This window comes from Camellia sinensis, chromosome 11 (assembly GCF_055761805.1).
Source record: "Camellia sinensis isolate YWXY chromosome 11, ASM5576180v1, whole genome shotgun sequence".
Classification (NCBI taxonomy): Eukaryota; Viridiplantae; Streptophyta; class Magnoliopsida; order Ericales; family Theaceae; genus Camellia; species Camellia sinensis.
Window position 1 is genome coordinate 45,410,676 of NC_138971.1, and position 21,491 is coordinate 45,432,166.

Sequence of the window (21,491 nt, forward strand, 5' to 3'; positions counted from 1 at the left end):
CATGACCTAACTAGCGTTATACTTATCTCGTTTGTTGTCTTGTGAAGCCTTTCCCTTATTGTTGTCATTTACGTTATTCCTTTCATTTTTATGGTTGTCCTTTTATTTATTTAACCAAACTTGTAATGAATGTGTCAATCTTTAAATTTGTAACAAGAATGATGGGTGCTTAGCCCTGTATGTATAAATGATTGGTTGTTTGCATTGGTGTGTCCTTGTATTTGTGCATGCATAATGGTTAAGTTGCTGATTTTTCAGAGTAACTAGGTGACCTGGTGATCTAGTGAGACTATGACAGTCCATTGGTTTTTGTGTAATGTTTCCTTTAAAACTTTTAATTTGTTTCACGAATCTTTTCCTTGAAGATTCTATGATTTATACAATGGTTCTTATGGATAAATCTTTGGCATCATTCAAGAAAGACGATTAAAACTTTTAATTTGTTTCACGAATCTTTTCCTTGAAGATTCTATGATTTATACAATGGTTCTTATGGATAAATCTTTGGCATCATTCAAGAAAGACGATTCTCAATATACACATTAGATGGTTCATTCATTCATTCATTCATTGATGTTTTAGCAATTCTAAATCTATGCATGATGATTCTTGAAAAATTTGAAGTACTTGGGGAAGCTGAAACTTGTTATTTTTTTCTAGTTCAACGAATGATTTTTGACAATCATGGAGTTGTTCTTCATTTCTCATTTTCCTCTTTTTCTTTGGTTTTGTAGTCATTTCACATGTGTTCCAATGTCTAAGTTTCAGTTTTGTAAATGGTGGATGGTTTCACATTTGTAATTGATAGTTAGAAGGCCATGCATAGATATTGATGTTGGTTGTAAAGTCTTTCAAATTAGATGGTTGATATTTGTGTTATATTAAAATTTTTTCCTTTCATCTTAACCCTTTGTCTCTTTCCTCTCCCTCTTCTTTTGTGTAGATCTTACTTGTTTCATTTATTTATTTTTCAATGTTAAATGATGCATGTTGTTCATTGTTATTATATTCTTGGTAACTAAAAGATTTTTTTGGAAACTCATAGTTGATTAATATACTTTGTATATATTTCAATATGTAATCATTATTATTCTTGCACATTGCTTAACATGTTACATGCTACTGAAGAAAATTAATATAGATCCATTACTAATTCTGGTGGCTTGATTTAAACTTCAGTGAAAACATAAATTAGCCTTGATGGAACGTAGAAGCCACTTCAATTTTTCTATTCCCTTAACCCTGGTTCTAATGTTGATAACCTTGGGTTGGTCCAACAGAATTTAGATTTTGTGAATGCTTCAACTTATGGCAATTGTTGATCTATCAAGAGCTTCCTTAATCAGGCTGAGGAATTTAATGTTGTCGCTCCTAACATTGGCCTAGAAATAGTGGCTAGTTATTTGAATTAGACTTCAAGGTTGGAAGGAAATGCAGGAACCTTTAAAAATAATCGTTGGAGAACAAATCCGGCAACGGAACAAAGCTTTTTTGTTCTTGAGCATGCCTTCATCCCTATATGTTAGTGGCACTTCTCAGATCTTGCATACTTCCTATTGGACGTCTTCAAGCTCTGGCAATGCTTCATCCATTTTTCTTGCCATTCCTCCAAGTGGAAGTGATGCACTGTGGCATGAAGAGAAGTCAGAATATATTACTAGAAGCATCTCTGTGTAGAGTGTGCTTGTTCCTAGTCTTGATATGGGGATTTCAAGCCAAAACGTAATGTCTTCAAGCCCCTTCCCTACAGTTGTCAGAATGGTGCCCATCTGAGGAATTTGGTCAAAGAATAGGAAGAGAGGGTGTTTTGTGTTTGCTTTTTTTTTTTTCCTCGTAAATTTGACAGCCTCTGTTCATATTCTTCAACCAAATTCCTCAAAGGAAACCTAGGAGTAGAAGATAGATGGACACCATTTTGAGAACTGTAGTTTATAGGGAAGGGACTTGAAGGCATTACATTTTGGCTTGCAATCCCTATCTCAAGATTAGGACCTAGCACACTTTGCACAAAGGTGCTTTTATCATGACTTCTCTTCATGCCACAGTGCGCCACTTCCACTTGGAGGAATGGCAGGAGGAATAGATGAAGCACTGCTAGAGTTTGAAGACATCCAATAAGAAGTATGCAAGATTTGAGAAGTACTACCAACATGTGGGGAGAAGGCATGCTTGAGAACATGAACTTTTGTTCAGTTGTTAGATTTGTTACAATTATTTTTGAAGGTTCCCACTTTTCCTTCCAACCTTGAAGTCTGATTTAGATAACTAGCCCCTATTTCCATGCCAATGTTAGGAGCGACAACATTAAATTCCTCAGCTGATCAAGGGAGCTCCTGATAGATCTACAATTGCCATAACCTGAAGCATTCACAGAATCTAAATTCAGTTGTACCAATCCAGGGTTATCAACATTGGAACTAGGGTTGAGGGAATAGAAAAATTGGAGTGGCTTCTATGTTCCATTAAGGCTAATTTATGTTTTCACTGAAGTTTAAATCAAACCACTAGAATTAGTAATGGATCTATATTAATTTTCTTCAGTAGCATGTAACATGTTAAGCAATGTGCAAGAATAATAATGATTACGTATTGAAATATATACAAGTATATTAATCAACTATGAGTTTCAAAAAAAATCTTTTAGTTACCAAGAATATAATAACAATGAACAACATGCATCATTTAACGTTAAAAAATAAATAAATGAAACAAGTAAGATCTACACAAAAGAAGAGGGAGAGAATGAGATAGACAAAGGGTTAAGATGAAAGGCAAAACTTTTAATATAACACAAGTATCAACCATCTAATTTGAAAGGCTTTACAACCAACATCAATATCTATGCATGGCCTTTTAACTAACGATTAAGAGAGGGAGAAGAGAAAGGGTTAGAATGGGAGAGACTAGTTCGGCAGTGGTGAGACTTTGACCTAGAATGGTGCTATCTCTTCAGTGACAAGATTGGTTCGGCGGCGGTGACGATCAACAATTCAAAGGGGAAGGGTTTCATTCTTCTCTTTTTTTCGCTTTGATCTGGAAAAAATCTCAGTTCGTCTCTTGAGGTATGTTCAGATTCCCCCCTCCTCTCTCTCTCTCTCTCTCTCTCTCTCTCTCTCTCTCTCATGGTTCTGCGATAGCGGAGGGGCTAGGAAGGGGTAGGTAGATTGTCTGAGTGGAGGATAGGCGAGGGGATTGCTGAGTTTGGTCCTGGAGAGTGGTTGCCAGAGGGGATTGCTGGAGAGAGGGGAGGGGAAGGGGAAGGGGAAAAGGGGAAGGATTTTTTGTCTTCGCATTGAGATCCAATATGAACTCAACCGCTCTCCTTCTTCTCAAGTACTCCTCTAGTCACTCCAATTTTTTGTTTGTTTACCTAGAAATTGCATAAAGGTTTTTTTTTTTTTTTTTGGCTAAGAAAATGAAGCAAATAGTCAATGTTCTTTTCTCTGTTTGGTTGCTGAGAATTGGAGCAATAAATATTCCATTGAATCTTGAATGTTATATGAACTGAATTTTTGTGTGCAAAATTTCTAATGCATGAAATATATCAATAGCACTCTTTAAGTCTTGAAATCAAAGGCAAAAATGCTGGTATTTTGTTTTGAAATATTGTGGTAATGTGACTGGCCATCACATTACACAGGGAATGATATATATACATATATATATATATATATATATTATGGAGAACATAGTTCTTTTTAATCATAAGTGATCAGTAACCCCTCTAAACTAAATGTAATTCAAATTTGACTAGTTGGCCTTGCCTAGTTGATCGTTTTCTGAAAACATAGGAAAACCAGTTTTGTAAGTCAGTATGAAATGGGTCTGTAGTTTCTTTTTCCATTTTAGATTGTGTAGCTGCTACACTGAGGACAATGGCTTAGAAGAATGCTCTTGGTCGGAAATTGCCTAGTGTTGAAATTCTTGGCTGCACAACCATGATTTGTTCTGATAAAACAGGTACCCTGACTATGAATCAGATGGCGGCAACAAAGCTTGTGGCTATAGTTCCCAGGGAAAATGCTGTCCGGATTTTTAATGTGGAAGGGACCACATATAATCCTTTGGATAGAAAAATTCAAGACTGGCCTGTGGGTAGAACTGATGCTAATCTCCAAATGATTGCAAAGATTGCTGCTGTGTGCAATGACGTTGGCATTGAACAATTATGTAGCTACTGGAATGCCTACTGAGGCCACTTTGAAGGTTAGATTTTCTGATTTTGTTTCTTGTGGTTTAAAATCGAGTTCGCCTTTATAGTTAAATTTACAGAAAAAAGAAGAAGAAAGAAATAAAAAGCACTGGAATCTAGTGTCATATTCCCCAAATTGCTAAGAGTATTGAGGCTAAATTTACCCTTTAAAACATTAGTATCATCCATTTGTTTCAATAATCCATGCTTTGCTATGTTATAAACATGAGACACCATACTACATAAATTGTTTGCAGAGAGTGCTAAGTTGAAGTTGCTGCAAAGCAATAAATATTGAGCTGAAGCAATTTTCTCATCATGATTGTTTATGTTTTTTCAGGTTATGGTCGAGAAAATGGGACTTCCTAATGGATTGGATTCTGGTACATCTAAAGGTTATGGTGATGTTCTACGTAAGTTACAATTATAACTTATGTTGATGTTGTTTACTAAACATGTTTACATGGCTACTAATGTGTTCCATTTAATTTTATGTAATTGAAGGTTGTTGTCGGACGTGGAGTAAGATTGAAAAACAGATTGCCACTCTTGAGTTTGACCGTGATAGGAAATTGATGGGAGTTATAGTGAGTTCCAGCTCAGGAAGAAGTCGTTGCTTGTAAAGGTGCATACACCACCTTTTCCCTCCCTCACGCTTCTTTCATTCAACCATGTGGAGTTTTATAGTTTTTAATTCGATATATTGTCACACAGGAGAAACTGATTTTCTGATAAGAATTGCAAAACTATAAAATGCGGTTCCACCATTTTAATCCTTGTTTCAATTTTTTTAGTCTCTTTGCTAGTATTTTTTGCTACTTCAACTTGCGTGCAAGATAGATTGTGAACAAATTTACTTAGAACTTTAATGGAGAAGAGTATGATGAATGGGTGCCCAATGAACAAACAGAAAAAGGGTTGATAGACCATGGGATCTTGCTACAATTTCTACACTTCTAACACTAATATGGAAGCACTAAGTTATTTACTTTTAAAAGGATTCACACAGTGGTCTAATTTTTGACTTGCAATCATTTTCCAACTGTTTGCACTCTTGCTTAGTGGAGTATTTGTTATAGTCTTTTACTAGGTAACATACGGTGGTAGTTAAATTTCTTGTTTGGCTACAAGACCTGGTAATTTTAATCTCTGTTTAGAATGCCTTTGCAGTATGAGAGTAGCAATGATGTGATATTTATTGGACATTACATGCAGACAGATAGAGACAGTGTCTATATATAATTAAATAATTCAACACAGCTACACTTCTTCAAGTATAGGCTACAATATCATCAATACAATACCCAAAGCAGAGTAATTAGATTAATTATTTGATCATACTCTGTTTATGACTTACTTGAGAATGTTAATATCTTGATGAAGTATATAGAATTTCAAATAACAAACAGTTTCTTTAGTAAATATATAATTGCTAGATAACGTTGGTTTGTATTAGGCCACATGTTCCTTGCATTAAGTCGGCATACATGAATTTTTATGTACCTAACATTGGACATATTAGCATAATTTCAACAGAAAATTAATTTCTTGGCCATACAAGGAATAATGTCATTTAAATATGAAAATTGTTACTTGGATACACCTGAGGTTATGGACTATAGGAATCAGAGACCTTATTTGAATGTTTTTTTTTTTTTTGAAATTTTATAAAAAGTAAGTCTATCCATGTGGTAGAGCTCATGGTTTGTCACGCACTCTCCTTTTGATTAGTTCACCTTGGCCACTAAAGAACACACATGGCACGTGTGTCTTTCTCTAACACACTCCCACATGTAAAGATCAGAACAAAACATCTAGAAGTAAATGCACTGGTTGAATGGCATATATCAAATACGATGAATTTGGGTCAAGTAGAGTGCTTATCTTTGACTGGCATGATTGATTCTATCTAATGGAATTTTGATGTGAAAAATTAACTGTTAGATTACCATGCAGTGCTTGATCAAATGTAGCCATCCTATAGGGCTTGTATGCATGATCAGAATTGAAAATAAACATAAGTTTTTTCCTGTGGGATGTGTTAGAGAAAGACACACGCAGCATGTGTGTTCTTTAGATTACCATGATAGCTTTTTCCCTTTTTTAAACATAAGTTTAACTGTAGCAAAATTTTCTCTCTTGATTTGTAACTACTATCAAGACCAATTAATATCTTCATCGTTTCATCAGAATCAATGAAGATCCTCCACATGTAGGGTTTGCTTGTAGTTGGTTTTTGGTGCCATTCTGCATATGTATGTGCGTTTTAGTCATGTTTTGAGATTATGAATTGCATGTTACAAGTGATCCTTCGGAGTGGTTATATTAATGGAGTATACATTCAATGACTTATCACCTGATCGATCTCATTAAATTTTTCCAGAAGTTCAGCTCTGTAAGTGATTAAATTATATAGGGGTGTTTCGTTCAATGCTTATTTCCCTCATGCATTAATTGTCTACCATAATGAGTACAGTTGACCCTAATCTGTTTTGTTGGCAATTCTACTTGACAGTCTGCATGAATCAGTTGTCAATGGAAATCCTTTTATTTTCCTTGGTTGTTTTATGGAGGCATTTGGGACTTAAAAACAGCTGCTTCATTGTGGCAGGGTGCAGTAGAAAATGTGTTGGAACAAAGCTCATTTGTTCAATTGCTTGATGGTTCAATTGTGGGACAATATAGGTCAGTATGAGACCCTTTTTTCATTAATCCTAGTTACTGTTTTCATTCTTTTGCATGAATTATATTTTTTGGTTGTGTTATTGCTTCTGTTTGTTTTAATTTTTTCTAAAGCAGTGATTTACTTCTATGGCATTTGATGCAACCAGTTATCGCAATTTCTTGAGCAACCTAATGATCAAAATATTACATTCTCTTCTAATACAACTTTGTAGTATAGTTTACTAGTTGTTCTTTACTTCACTGTGACAGTCTCACAGAGAAGGTAAATGGAGAAACCTCCCAAAGAGAGCTAGATTTTTTTTTTTTTTACTCATTCTTCAATTATTGTTTTACTTAGGTCTCTGCTTTTGCTCTTTTATTTTTTTATTTTTATTTTTATTTTATTTTTTTGTTTTGATAAATGCAGGCTTGAAGCAATGTGGTAAGAATTGCAAGCTTAGATGGTTGAATTATCTTAGACCATACATCAAAAGAGATAAGAGCATCTCCAATCGTTTATCAAATTTTTCACCAAATTTCAATTAAAAAAGACCCATTTTCTCATTTTGATACAGACTGCTCCAATGGTGGCATCAAAATAGGGATCGACCGGCCATATATTTTTTTTTTACCTCTTTGAACCTTTTGACCTGTTTGAACCAAAATTTTTGTAAAGGAACCGGTGGACCGGTTGGTCAACCGACCGATCAACTGGCTGGTCGACCCGTTGGTCTCCCCAACGGTCACGCACAGTGAAATGGTGAAAGCTGCTGCCTGTTCTCACTTTGATGAATTTTTTGGTGAATTCTCAATTTGATACCGATTTGGTACAACCGTTGGAGCACCAAACAGTGACTTTTTCACCAAAATTCAAATTTGATGTCAAGGTTGGTGAATCGTTGGAGATGGTCTAACATATCCCCACTACAACAAAAAAACATTTTTAATAACATTTTTTAATAGCATTCTTCTTAAAAATCTTATCAAATATAATGCATTTGGTATCAGATGACATGAGTTTTTTTTCCAATGAATTCATATTTTATTGACAACAGGGTTAGTTGCTTCAGCTATTGCTGCGGATTTAGGTGCCGTAGCACATATATTGGGCACCCTCATCCCTGTGATAGGAGCAAGTGGGTTTGTTGCAGTTGCAGTTGCAACTGCTATAGGAACTGTTGCTGGTAGTTTTAGATAATCTCTGAATAGTTTTGGATATGTTTAGAAACTTAGATATGTATAGTTGTGGATGGTTTAAACTTTTTGGATAGTTTAGAACTTAAGGATATAGTTTTCGAACGTTCGGAATGTATAGACAATGGTTGAATGTTTATAATTTATGGATATAGTTTCTTTTTGATGCTTCAAACAATATTTTTGGTAATTGATTGATGTTTTGTGAGGCTTGTTTGTAATGTTTGTTAGCTTGTACAGAATTTGTCAAATAAAACATACTGAATTTAAAAAAAAAAAAAAAACTGCATATTCTACGACAGATACAATAAGTTGTATTACATATTTTACGACGAGCAAGGAGTGTTGTGATTTGTCCCAAGAATTAACGGCGTGCAAAAGTTGTAGAAAAATCAAACACGACACACAAGATCCGTTGTTAAAGGGTTTTAACGGCGTACAAGAATAGTTGTAGAAAAATAAAACACGACTCACAAGATCCGCTGTTAAAGGACTTTTTACAACATACTACGGCATGCCGTTGAAAATGAAAGATTTTCCATGATTGTTCATAGTATGACGTTACCTTGCGCACCGTAGAATCGTATCCACGATGTGCATTTGGTGCTGTAAAAATTCTTTTTTGTTGTAGTGAATGCTTTGTCTCACTCACCCAAACATTAGTATCTTTGAAACGAAGAAGTGTTGTAGGCTATGGAATCTAGGGCCAATAGATCACAGGATCACCTTAACCCCCTTAGGCGTTCTCAAGTTGCAGTCCCAAGGGACGCACATCAATGAACACAAGACTAAATTGGTATACAAATCTGTTTGGTAACGTTTACGTTTTCAGTTTATATTTACAAAAATTTTATAAACTGATTTTTGTTTATTTTTAGAAAAGCATAAACTATAAATGCGTTTGGTAATTGATAAAATGTTTAAAAAATTTTAAAAATATAAAAAAGAGTGAGAAATGGCAAGTGGCGGCGGAAGACGGTGGTGGAAAGTGGTGACGGTGGGTGGTGGTGGTGGGTGGGTGGGTGATGATGGTGGGTGGTGGGTGGTAACGAGTGGGTGGGGGTGGCGGTGGCGGCAGGTGGGTGGCGGATGGTGAGTGGCAGTGCGTGGTGGTGGGTGGTGGTGGTGGGTAGGTGGCGGGTGGTAGTGGTGGTGGGTGGGTGGGTGACGGTGGTGGGTGGTGGGTGGTAGTGAGTGGGTGGTGGCAGGTGGGTGGCGAATGGCGGGTGGCGGTGGGTGGTGGTGGCGGGTAGGTGGTGATGGTGGGTGACGGTGGCGGGTGGTGGGTGGTGGCGGCGGGTGGTGGCGGCAGGTGGGTGGCGGATAGTGGGTGGTGGCGGGTGGTGGTGGTGGGTGGGTGGGTGACGGTGGCGGGTAGTGGTGGTGGTGGTGGCGGTGGCGGTGGCGGTGGCGGTGGCTGGTGGAGGCGGGTGGGTGACAGGTGGCTGGTGGTGGTGGGTGGTTGATGGTGGTGGCAGGTGGGTGGTGAGTGGTGGCGGCGGGTGGCGGGTGGATGGCAGGTGTGTGGTGGGTGGTGGTGGCGAGTGGATGGCAGGTGGGTGGTGGCCGGTGGGTGGCAGGTGGGTGGTAGTGGCGGGTGGTAGGTGGTGGTGGCAGGTGGGTGGTGAGTGGTGGTGGCAGGTGGTGGTGGGGGGTGGGTGGTGGTGGCGGAAGACGGTGGTGGAAAATGGTGGTGGGTGGTGGCTAGTGTTGGGTGATAAAAAAAAAAAAAAAAAAAACAAAAAATTCAAAACGGAAACACATTTTTTGAATTTATATTTTTTGGCAAAATTTATAAACTGAGATCACTGATTTATATATCAAAAATTTATCAAACAAGTTTTTATTTAAATTTTTAAAATTTTTATAAATATAAACAGAAAGCTGAAAACGTAAGTATTACCAAACGGAACCATCAAATTGAGTTTATATGTGTGGTTTTCAATTAAAAAGTTTGAAGGGCGATGTATGCATATCTATATAATAAGGGAGGAAGGATTTTGAAAATGTGTAAAATATATGTGAGATACATTTAGATTTAAAGGCTGAGATCAATTTTGATAAAGATCAATGGTTCGGATGATGATTTATTCCCGCCCAAACCCTATCCCTCCCCCACCTACCCACGTCTCCTCCCCCATTCCCTCTTTATCTCTCTCTGCCTCCCCACTCTCCCCCCTTTTCTCTCAGTGCTCGCTGCGCCCAAGGTAGGGTTTCAGATTGAGAACTCTCTCCCCCTCTCCCCCCTTCTCTTTCAGTGTTCGATGCTCGCAAGATAGGGTTCCGATTGAGAACTGGGTCACCGAGTTGGCTCCTCTGTTCCACGACCAACTTCACCACCACCACAGATTCTTTCTCTGTTCGACGCCATCGTCTTCTCTTTCTCTCTCTGCTTCGAACCCCCTGGTGCCTCTCTCGGTGAGCCAATTGTTGTTTGTTGGTGGAAATTAATGGTTTAAATTAATGTTTTTGTTTATCATCATCAAAACATCATCTGAACCTCCATTGGAAACAGTAGGTGATGCTTTGAACTATCAAGTTAATACAGTTATTTTTTAAAAAAATTTAATACAGTAGGTGTTTTTGTTTATCATCATCAAAGCATCATCTTAACCTCCATTGAAAACCATAGATTATAGGATTTTTTTGGTTGTGTTATTATATACATAAGTTTGAAAATGGGTATGTCTTGGTACATTGGTTCTGCTCTTATCTGCTCTAAGGCGGCAATTGAATATGGGTATACTCTTAATAAGGATTGCAGATGCTCTAAGACAAAAATGGGTATACTCTCAATGGTATGTACAATTCCATGCCTTTTGCTGTCTTCTATTGCTAAAATTTTGTGTTACCTAATTATCTAATCTAAAGTCAGCAATAACTTGATATATTCGTAGTTCACTGTTTGGTTTTGATTGAGACAGTTAAATCAAATGGAGATGATATAGATATGCTTGGACAGTTAAAGCCCTAAATATTAAGGAATGAGGAACTCAGTTTATAAATATGCTTGGACATATAATCATCCACTGGGAAACACTTTTCTTGGTGTTAAAAGAAATGGTCATGTGGAGCCAAGATGGGCCCAATATCATGATTAACTGTTGAATGCTGATTCAGAATGTGTTTGATACTGTACGATAATTATCTATATATCTATATATCATGATTAACTTTTCCAAATGATGAACCCTGTGGAAGGATTTTAACACAAAATATACTTCTTTTTTTTTTTTGTATTCATTTTTTCTTCTTCTTTTGATTCAATCAAATATATACATATATGTGCAATATATGTGTATCTCTGTGTGAATGTATGTTTTTATTTATTGAAATGTATTTTTTTTTTTTTGTAATTTCAATTATTTGGGATCTTTGGCTCTAAAGAACAACAAGTATGTTTAATTGTCCAATATCAATTTTTTTTTATATTTTTATATTTATAATCTGTGTCGTACTCTACTGGATGCCAATACTTCTCTGTAGTTGCGGATAAATGTATCCAATGTTAATTTTGTGAAGTATCAGATATTTTTCGGAAAGTCTTGGTCACTATTAAATTAAAATTATAATAAATTTTGCATACTATTAGAGTATAATCATTAAAATAAATTCAAGAATATTTTTCGGAAAGTCTTGGTATTCTATTTGTCTTTTTTTTTTTCTTTTTTCTTTTTGATTTTGTCGTATCGCCTTATCTATATCTCATATTTGTATCCATGCTTCACAGTAAGCAAGGAAGGCTCCGACGCTACTGTAATTTTCGCTTGCAATAATGTTATAGTGACCAACTTTCATAGTTATTAGGTCTGTGTTGTTTTAAGCAAATTGGAAGAGTATTGGGCCTGTGTTGTTTGTTACCAATGCAATTATTATTATCTTAATAAAAGGTCAAATTTCATGGTAATGGTTTGCGTTTATTGCTTATCAATTGAATGAGAAATGATGTCGCTATTTGGGGAATTATAGCAAGAATATTGGTTGACCAATGAGAGAGTCCCCACATGACGTGTTAACATGTCCAAGGAACTGCAGGGGTAATCTCCTCATTGAATCTATATGATTTCTGAATTTAGTTGGAGATTGGCAACAACCGTGCCAATATTTATTTCTATAGATACTAAGTTTTGAAAGTCAATAAATTTAGAGAAAAAATAAAAGAGAAATGGAGATGGACTTTCAAGCGTTATCTAGGATTTGGTTTCACATCAAAGATTTATTTGACATAATTTGAACAGACTCCAAAAACTGGTTTAGAAACCTTGATAGTCATTCAAAATGGTGGTTTCACTTGATGTAATAATGTAAAATGTGCCATTCTAGGTATCTCTGTGTGAAGAAGTATAGTGGTGGTTTCTCCTGATGGAAGGATGTTGGCAGCTACTCATGGCTCAACATTGCAGTGGTAAAGTGCTGAAACTGGGCAGGTTTTGGACACAGCTGACAAGGTTCATGATCCACTGATTTTCTTTTTCTTTGTTTCTTTATCCTTTTCCCTACAGTTAGTATTTTTTTGGGTGAATACCTACAGTTAGTATTTTATTCTGCTTTATGATGGAAAATCAGTCATGACAGTCAGGCTTTCACTTCCATTCCACATTGTTTTTATTTTATTCCCAAGTTATTTTCCTGGAAAGATTTGTACATACCATTGAGAGTATACCCATTTTCAAATTTGATCAAACCATTTCATCAAATCTAAATCAAATCAAGGGATTTGTAAAAAAAATTCACCAAATATTCAACAGTCATATTTTTAATGAAATTTCAAAAAGAGTAATTATTGGATATGCGTTTCTTTCATTAAAAATGGTTAAAACAGATCTTTAGGATAGGTTTGGATTTTTTTAGAAAGATTTGATGAAATAAAAGAGAGTAAGGTTTGAGTGTTCCATATTAGATCAAGCTTTTAACCAAAATTTCTCTAAAATTTGATGAAAAAAAGAGACTAGGGTTGGAGATGCTCTTAGTATAGTGATCCTGCTCTTATTTGTATCTCAGTTATGTTGCATCAAATCTAGGCAGCAATTGCAAATAACACTTCCTTTTATTCTTTTTTAAATAGAAGAGGATACTATTCGTAACTGATTGCATCAAATACTAAATTACACAAATACTAAATTCAAATACATGATTGCAATCACCAAATACTAAATCTAGGCAGCAATTGCATATAACACTTCCTTTTATTTGTTTTATTCTTTTTCAAATACTAAATTCACCAAATACATGATTGCATCAAATTCTCCAAATAGAAGAACTGATATTTGAAATTGTGTATCCAGGAACCTTTCGTAAACATTCCAGAGGATATTATTCGTGAAGCACTAAAAGTTGTTCTTGGTATCATAAGTTCTTAATACTTTACACTTTATTTCTGCCAATATAGAATGTAACTAATTGTCTTTGCTTATTTTCTCTCTTTGCCTGCAATGCAGATGAAAAGAATCACCCCATTTTGATCCATTGCAAGCGAGGAAAGGTATGTGCTGTACTCTGGTTTTTCTGCGACTCAATAACTGATTTTTAAGTATCAAAAAGAACTATAATTTGCAGAAAATAGAATTCAGAAGAAAATCAGAGTTTCACAACTCTGCCATGGAACTTCTGATTCAAAGAAAAAGAAAAAAGTGATTTCCAAATAAAATACATCAGATTACAGCCCTTTTTTCCTCTTCTTTTATAAACTTCATAACCTAATATAACTTCCTGACAAACTCTTCTTAAAGATTTAATCTCTGTTTAACTGGTTATAGTTTCCTTCTCTTCAGCTTCACTTCCATTTGTCTCTTATAAATTGTGTGTGTTTGAAATAAAGACACTTGCCACCATAGAAATATTCATAAACTTAATTTTCTTGCTGAGGAAACGGGAAGAATGAAATACTGTTATTATTTTTGAGAAAAGGTTGTATGTGGTGCTACGGTTTTGGGGTTTCTATGTGACAACATTAGATGCATACCTTTTGCCTTTAATGTCTAATTTGGTACCTTTCTTTTCTTTTTTTTCCTTTTTAATTGGATTTAGCCTGATTGCAAATGGTATGCTGGTAGAAATAGTTGGTCAAAAAAATGAGGTTAAAAAAAAAATGTAAAAATAATGGTTAAATCAATTTATGATTGCATTTGGATTCGTGGATTTCAAATCAAGGGAAATGGTGTTGATCATTTAAATATTTTGTATCCAATTTAGATATATAATATTAAGTTATAGATTTTAATAATGATTTAAAAGCTTCATATGAATGGTTTTGAAATAATACTGTAATAATAGTTATTTGGATTTCTCCCCAACAAAGATTTTAGTAGCACAAGGATCCTTATGGGATATAGATTATAGATTTGTCTATCTTGACCTCAAATCCCCTAATTTCAAATTCATCCATCCAAATGCAACATAAGGTTTTAAAATTTTTATCATCTAATGCTTATGAAGCCTTCAAAGTTGCCACTTATGTTAGACATTAAGTCTCAAGCAATCAAGCTACAGTTACGGAGGGTTTCTTATGTTGGTGGCCGTTTTAAAGCAATGTTCTGGCCTATAATATCAATAATAACCTTGGAAACCCCCTTCCAGAGGGTTTACAGTATTGCCAAATTTGCTTATATGTCATGCAAAAATAGTTGGAAGGGAAATGCAGCTGAGTAGGTTTTCTATAACTTTTTTATTCTTTCATTTTCAATGATCTGTTGTAGCTTCAATATGTGGAATTATCACTTCCTTTTTTCCGATGGGATGAATCATCTGGATAAATACTCTCACATGCAAATACTTCAATTGTTGATAATTTAAGTTATAATTTTAGTTTGGCCCTCAAAATTTATATATCTGGGTTTATACACTTTGGTTAGCCTCCATCGCTGCGTCGCCTCCATTAGCTTGCTGTGTTTTTTATTTTGAAAAAATTTGAAAGAGGATAACTCCAAAAAAAAAAAAAAAAAAATCCTTATTTTTCAACTATCAAACTAAGGGTTTGGAAATCTGCGCAGATAGGGTGCTTCTTTTGGAAATTTAATTGTAGTAGAGCTGAGGTTTAAAGAGTAATGAGATTTGTTGTTGTGCTTATGTTATTATATGAACCAGAAGCACGCAGATTTAAAGATGCCTTTCTTCTGTATTTGTAACTGTTTTTTCTTACTTTGTTAATTGCAATGTAGTTTTGTTGTTTCTTATTTGTGGCAGACATTCGATTTGAGTTTTTGTTTATGATAGGCATGCTGTAAAAGAGATGGAAGAAAGTCCCTCATCAACAGTTTGGGGTGGGAAAATAACTGGAATCAAGTTTGGTTTGGATTTGTGTGTGTTTGGATTTGTTAAAATAATCAATTGGTTTTGAATTGGACATGGGGGGTTTGCTTTTGGTTCAAAAATATTGGAAGATTTGGCATTTGTTTTCAAAATTCTCACCAAAGGTCTTTACTATATTTAATAAGGCCATGATTTTTGTTGTGGATTGATTTTTAATTTTTTTTTTTTTTGGTTATTTTGGTATGAGCTAAAAGCCTCTTTTGGTACCCCATAGAGCATGGATGTTTGGGAATTTTGGTTTTAGGGATGTTTGGGTTTGTGTTTTCTAAACCTTAATCCATATATTCAATGGAATCACAGTTGATATATACGTCAATTTGGTTTGTTTCTAAGATTTGGGGTTCTATTTGTTTCTAAGATTTGGGGTTCTATTTGTTTTCTAAGATTTGTTTTTTTAAACATTCAAATTGGAAAAGAGAGGAGAGAATGAGAAAGAGAGAATGGGTGTTGATTTCCTATGAGGGGAGAGAATGAGAAAGATAGCCCTTTGTGGAGAGATTAGAGAGAGAAAGTGGGAAAGATGGAGAGGGAGAATGAGTGGGAGACAGTGTAGAGAGGTTAGGGGGTCACTCAGCATAACAGTGGGTTTAAATTTTTGTTTTTTTTCAATCCACTCTTTTTGAAAAATGTTTGTAGAAAATGTTGATTTTTTTTTTTTTTTTTTTTGTGGATAAATTACTCAAAGTTTAAATTGAGTTCTGTTAAAAAAAATGGTGAATTTAAATTTGTATGAAAATTGAGTTTAAATTGAATTTATGAGTTATGTTTATGTAGAAAATGTTTTTTGTTTGTTTTTTTTTTTTTTTTTTTTTTTTTTTTTGTGTGTAGATAAATTTAAACTCCAAATTTAAATTAGGTTTAGATTGGGTTATGTTAAAAAAACGATCATAAAAGTGAATTTTGAGAAAGAGAGGAGAAATAATGGGAGTTGTGTGATTTGTGAAAAAACTAAAAAGAAGAGTTTTTTTATTAATGGAATTTTGACTTCAAATTCTTATAATAAATTATATTTTTTAATTTTTATTTTAATTTTATTGGGGTGTATTTATGTTTGAGTACTTTTACAAAATTCATTTCAAACTCAATAAATTTGATAAATTACATTTTAAATCAGTATTTTTAAATTTAATTATATTTTAATCTTATAATTAATTTAGAAATGGATATACACTAGGTGACACATTATTTTTATGAGTAATACATTTTTAAACTTCCAAACCAACCCTGGGGACTTACTTGGTTCGAATCTATTGGGAAATCACAATACTGTATTTATTATTATTTTTATTTTTAGAATCTTAATTTATTTAGTTTTTATTGTTTGTTGAACAAACTACAAAATTTAAATTCTGAAACAACATAATAATTATTTATTTGGTAGTATTTTATATATCAATGGGTATGAACAACAGAATAATTATTTGTTTGTTGGCAGTGGGAGTATTTCAGTGCTTCTCTGTGAGCTGCTTCACTGGAGTTTTGGGTTATTTCGTCGTTATTTTATTCGAGTTTTATAAAGCGTATGATACAAGTAAAATTGTTACAATTTTTTAAAAAGAATACTATTTCTTTATTTTTTTTAATATTTTTGTCATCAAATATTACAAACTTCATAAATTTTAAATTATAAAATGATACGTATGAATTACAATTGTATTTTGATCACAACATTATTTACACCGTGTCTTTAGACACGGACATACGCTAGTATATATATAAATAAAGAGGATTCAAAAAGTAAACAAGGAATCTATACATGACACAAGTTTGTAATAATTAGGAGAGAAGGGAGGGGAAACTCGGGAGTTTTTTTTTCTTCACATTTTTATATAAGAATGCTTACAGATAATCAATCATCAAGAAAAATGGCAAGAGGAATAAATATTGTAAGATAAAAAATTACTCCGTTAGAGATCGAAAGAAATCATCTACAATTCATCTTTTAATCAATTCAGGCCAATAACACTATGAAGATGCCAACACCTTAATACAAATTATCAAGAAGTAAAAAATAGAAACCCAAAAGAGGCAGATTTAAATAGATTGATTGAAATGAACAATCATACATATAAAAAAAAAAAAAAAAGCACTAAGCCTCCGTTTGAGAAGCGGGTTGGCTTTTTGACTTTTTAATTTTTTTGGCTATGAACCAAACAATCAAACTAGATTAATAATCCGAAAGCTTCACACAAAATCAAGATAAAACAGATGGGTATAACAGATTATACCAGATATAATAGAAAAGAATCGAAGTGAGAAAACATTGTTTATTTGGGAGGTAAAAATAAGAGCCTCATTCCAAGCAAAAATGAGGCAGAATTCGAGCAGGAATTGTATACAACAACATTAGAACCAGCGAGACACATTTTGATAAGCAGAACAGCAGGTCTACGAGACAAAGGGATCAAGACTAGAGGTCTAGCTCTAGACAGGTAGGTCTAGAAAATCTGGGCCAAAAGTTCAGGTCCAGAAGACCAGAACCAAGGGTCTAGGATTAAGATATCAAGATCAGGAGTTATGGTCTTAACGGACAAACTTGGTCAAAGGCGTGGTCCACATTCTTTAGGCCAACCACTCCTAGCAATCTGTACCTGGTGGAACACGATCCCATAAGAAGTGGGGTTGACATGAGGAGTGTCAGGGGATACTAAGGGTTAGTTTGGGGTATTCTAAAAAAGTGTACTTTTGATTTATTGGCTTATATAGGTTGTGTTTGGATTGGGTTTGATGTGATGTGTTAGAGAAGTGATGTGATTTAAATAAGATGATGTAATTTACATAGGATAGTGACTTTTGACTTTTGTATTATTTAGTGTACCCCAAACCAAGCCTAACAGTCCACAACGGCTAGTGGAGGCAAGGTATAAATAAAGGGGATATCCAAAGGTTCAGGTACACAACCATTCCTAACTATACTTGCACTCATCTTCCTCCATTACTTATAAGTTTACTAACTTTAGCATCAGAGAGACCGTTGCCTGCTCCCCAGCCAGACCTTTCATCTTCTTTGAGTGCTTTCAGGTTCATTCTAGTTCAGACACTGCCAGAGCACCACCACAGAATTAGTGGTCCAGTTTTTACCCACCATGGTTTATATAAAGGCCAGTTCGTGTCTTTAAGTTCGAGTTCTCTCTGCCTCACTCTCTCTGTGTTTGTGTGCTTCTCTCTGGGTGTCTCTGTGTCCGTGTGCTTCTCTTTCTAGGCCAGTGAAGAGATTGATTTGGGTGGGTAGGGATTCTTATAATCTGAATGGTTTGGAATTTGCAAAGAGGAATCGAAACCATAATTTTATTCCAAAACAGACAACCCCATCTACACCCACTTCTATACTTAGCCACCGAAACCATTGTTGTGGCTACTTCTATTCAATACGCCTAGACCGTCTCTCTCTCTCTCTCTGTGGCTCAAGCCAAAACACTTCTTCGTCGTGACTATGCTTTGGCTATAATTAGACGATGTTCTGATTATACTAGTCATCATGCTAACATATTATAAAGACTATTTACATTGGACTTCTACAATTCTTCATATTAATAGTGTTTGTCAACAAAGACCCACAATCATTACAAAACTTAGTTAGTAAGAGCATCTCCAATCGTTCATCAAAGTTTTCATCAAATTTGAGTAAAAATTTGATAAAAAAATCTGATCTGATATAATGCACTCTAATTATTTTCATCAATTTTGTCGGTTGTTCGACTGGTCTTCCTGCTAGTCATCTGGCATGAGTAAATTTTGATCAAAATCCAGTCTTCCACCCAGTTGTCCACACGGTCATCCACTTGATCGTCCACCAACAGTCAATTTCGAAATTTGATGAAAGGTTAAACGCTTTCTCGATTTAATGAAAAATCTAACGCTTCCTTCATTTAATATCCCTTTGATGACAGGATTGGAGTTCCATTTTCACCAAATTTTCATCAAATTTAAATTTAATAAAAGATATGAGTAAATGTCAGTGAATAATCTAAAAAAATTTCGAGATATTGATTCGTGATTATGTTTCAATTTAAAACAATGAATATCGATCCCAATCAAACAATCAATGATATATCGACACAATGGTTTAACATGGAAAAAACGACAATTAGAGCACCTCCAATTGTCATAAAAAAAAAATACAGGCCAAAGCCACAAAACAATCCACTAAGAAGATATAAAGGAATTACACATGAGCGAATCCACACCCGAATTGAACCAAACCTGATGTGTCTTTTCCACTACCATCTTTACCTTAGAACTACTTTTCCCAACGTTGAATCCACAACGCCGATATCGAATCCATGATGATGAGCCACTCCAGAATTCACCAAAACTTTAGACCCAAGTTCCTCGGAATCCACCAAAGAATACCTCTCTCTTTATGTGAATAAACAAACAAAATTAACCCTTGATGTTTGACACTCTGCTGTTCATTGATCAACTGATCACCTTCTATACATCAAGGAAACTCATATAAAAACACCCTCCAATGTAGAAAACTTTGCATTTTTCTCCTCTATGAGAATCTAGATACGTTCTCCGCTAAAACGAGCAAAACGAAGTACTTAATAACAAACAGAGTCGCGCTGACCGCTCGAGCCACCACTTGCCCACTTGAGCATTGTGAGTAAAAGCAGTGCAAAACATGTAGGCTAACTGCTTGAGCGCACACTTCATCGCTCGAGCAGTAAAACAAGTTTGCCAGAAGTTTTGAATGTAGGCTGAAATACTAAAAACTCAATTTCACTGCTCGAATGCACAAATGGCCGCTTGAGCGGTCAAACCACTTTAACTTCTTTTTGGCTTTGGGGGCGTTGCCCCTTGAACCTGCTAGGGCGTTGCTTTGTACCCACCAACTCGATCCTTATACATAATTAATGAAGTGACAAACAAGAAAGGTTCGAGATACAAAATGTTAGCACAAACTACTTTGCACAGTCATAATTCAATTTGAATTCGCATCTAAACACTCACCGCCTCACTAAAACAAAAAAAACAAATAAAATTACAATTAATTTTTTTTTTTTTACAAACTAAATTGCCTGGTCTAAGTAACCTAAACTTTAGTAAAAAGTTGAATAGGACCTGTTAACTGCTAAGCTACACAGCATGTTTGGTGGGAACGTGGGGGTAGTCAGAGGATTGTCGGCCACCATTCACATCTATCTGACTATGCAAGTGTTGAACTTTGTCCCTGTTTGACCATGTGAAAGCATTTAACATGGTTACATTTATACATAGCCCACCCTGTATCCTAGCTCAATTTAAATTCATAAGTCGAGATAATTGAATTATGAAAGTTTTTGTATTTATAAAATGACGCCAATCCCTTCTATAATTAAAAATTAAGTGTTTGGAACTTCAATTATGAATAAGGATTTGATTTTTTAAATTCAACAGAAACAGAGAAGTCTTAGAAAATTATAGAGAATCAGTACATACAAAAATATATAGTGAGTTTGTTGTATAGAGAATTGGGTATACAAGGGCTTGAGCATATATTTAGGTGTACTGAATTTGAGGGTGTGAATGACAATTGAGTCTGGGTTGGTTTGGGAAGTGGGTTGGTTTTTTAGCTTTTTAGTTTTTTTGGCTATTTTAGCTTGGGTTAAAAAACTTGGTTTGGAAATGATTTTTTGACTTTTTTGACTTTTTTTTGTGAGAGAAGAGTGTAATGATTATGAGTTGGATGTGATATTTTGTTTGTTGTGACTAAAATAGCCTATTTTGTCTTTTGTAGCTATTTTAGCCACAAACCATCTTGCCAAATGAACCTACCTGTAAACTTGTTTTCCCATAATAATATTCCCACTGCTTTGTTTGTGGACATAAGCTTTTAACCAGACTACGTGAATCACTTGTCTTGATATTTTTCTTATTTTATTTTCTATTCTTTATTTATGCTTGTTTTGATATTCAAATCACCAATGTTTCATAATTGCAAGGCAACATCTCATGTCTGGAAAATTAAGGAAAATTTTATACTACGCACTTTAAAAAAAAGATATAACATATGTCCAATTATTACTTTTTATGATCTTTGGTTGTGACATATGGTGATGTAGATCATAACTTTGTTATAATTTATTATGATATTAGTTATAACTTAATTATGACGTATTGTGTTATTATTTTGATTATGTCCGAAGAT

The 21,491-nt window shown here is 34.7% G+C and overlaps 1 protein-coding gene and 1 pseudogene across 2 annotated transcripts; both read left to right on the top strand.

Annotated features, from left to right (window-relative positions):
* The first annotated feature begins 3,582 nt into the window (after nucleotides 1–3,582).
* Nucleotides 3,583–8,334, top strand: LOC114321888 (calcium-transporting ATPase 1, endoplasmic reticulum-type-like; annotated as a pseudogene). The gene is made up of 6 exons (XR_014344560.1): nucleotides 3,583–3,588; nucleotides 3,885–4,206; nucleotides 4,533–4,605; nucleotides 4,697–4,817; nucleotides 6,804–6,877; nucleotides 7,284–8,334. The product of XR_014344560.1 is annotated as a calcium-transporting ATPase 1, endoplasmic reticulum-type-like (transcript).
* Nucleotides 8,335–10,227: 1,893 nt separating this feature from the next.
* Nucleotides 10,228–15,656, top strand: LOC145801929 (inositol diphosphatase DSP2-like). The gene is made up of 5 exons (XM_082893847.1): nucleotides 10,228–10,468; nucleotides 10,815–10,848; nucleotides 13,336–13,393; nucleotides 13,489–13,532; nucleotides 15,263–15,656. The coding sequence occupies exons 2-5, from the start codon at nucleotides 10,831–10,833 to the stop codon at nucleotides 15,365–15,367; spliced, it is 225 nt and encodes a 74-aa protein (XP_082749973.1). The 5' UTR covers nucleotides 10,228–10,468; nucleotides 10,815–10,830; the 3' UTR covers nucleotides 15,368–15,656.
* Nucleotides 15,657–21,491: the final 5,835 nt, after the last annotated feature.

Coding starts and splice junctions, on each gene's coding strand:
- LOC145801929 (XM_082893847.1), top strand. Junction 13,394..13,488: donor AGCACTAAAAGTTGTTCTTG/GTATCATAAGTT, acceptor CCTGCAATGCAG/ATGAAAAGAATCACCCCATT. Junction 13,533..15,262: donor TCCATTGCAAGCGAGGAAAG/GTATGTGCTGTA, acceptor TGTTTATGATAG/GCATGCTGTAAAAGAGATGG.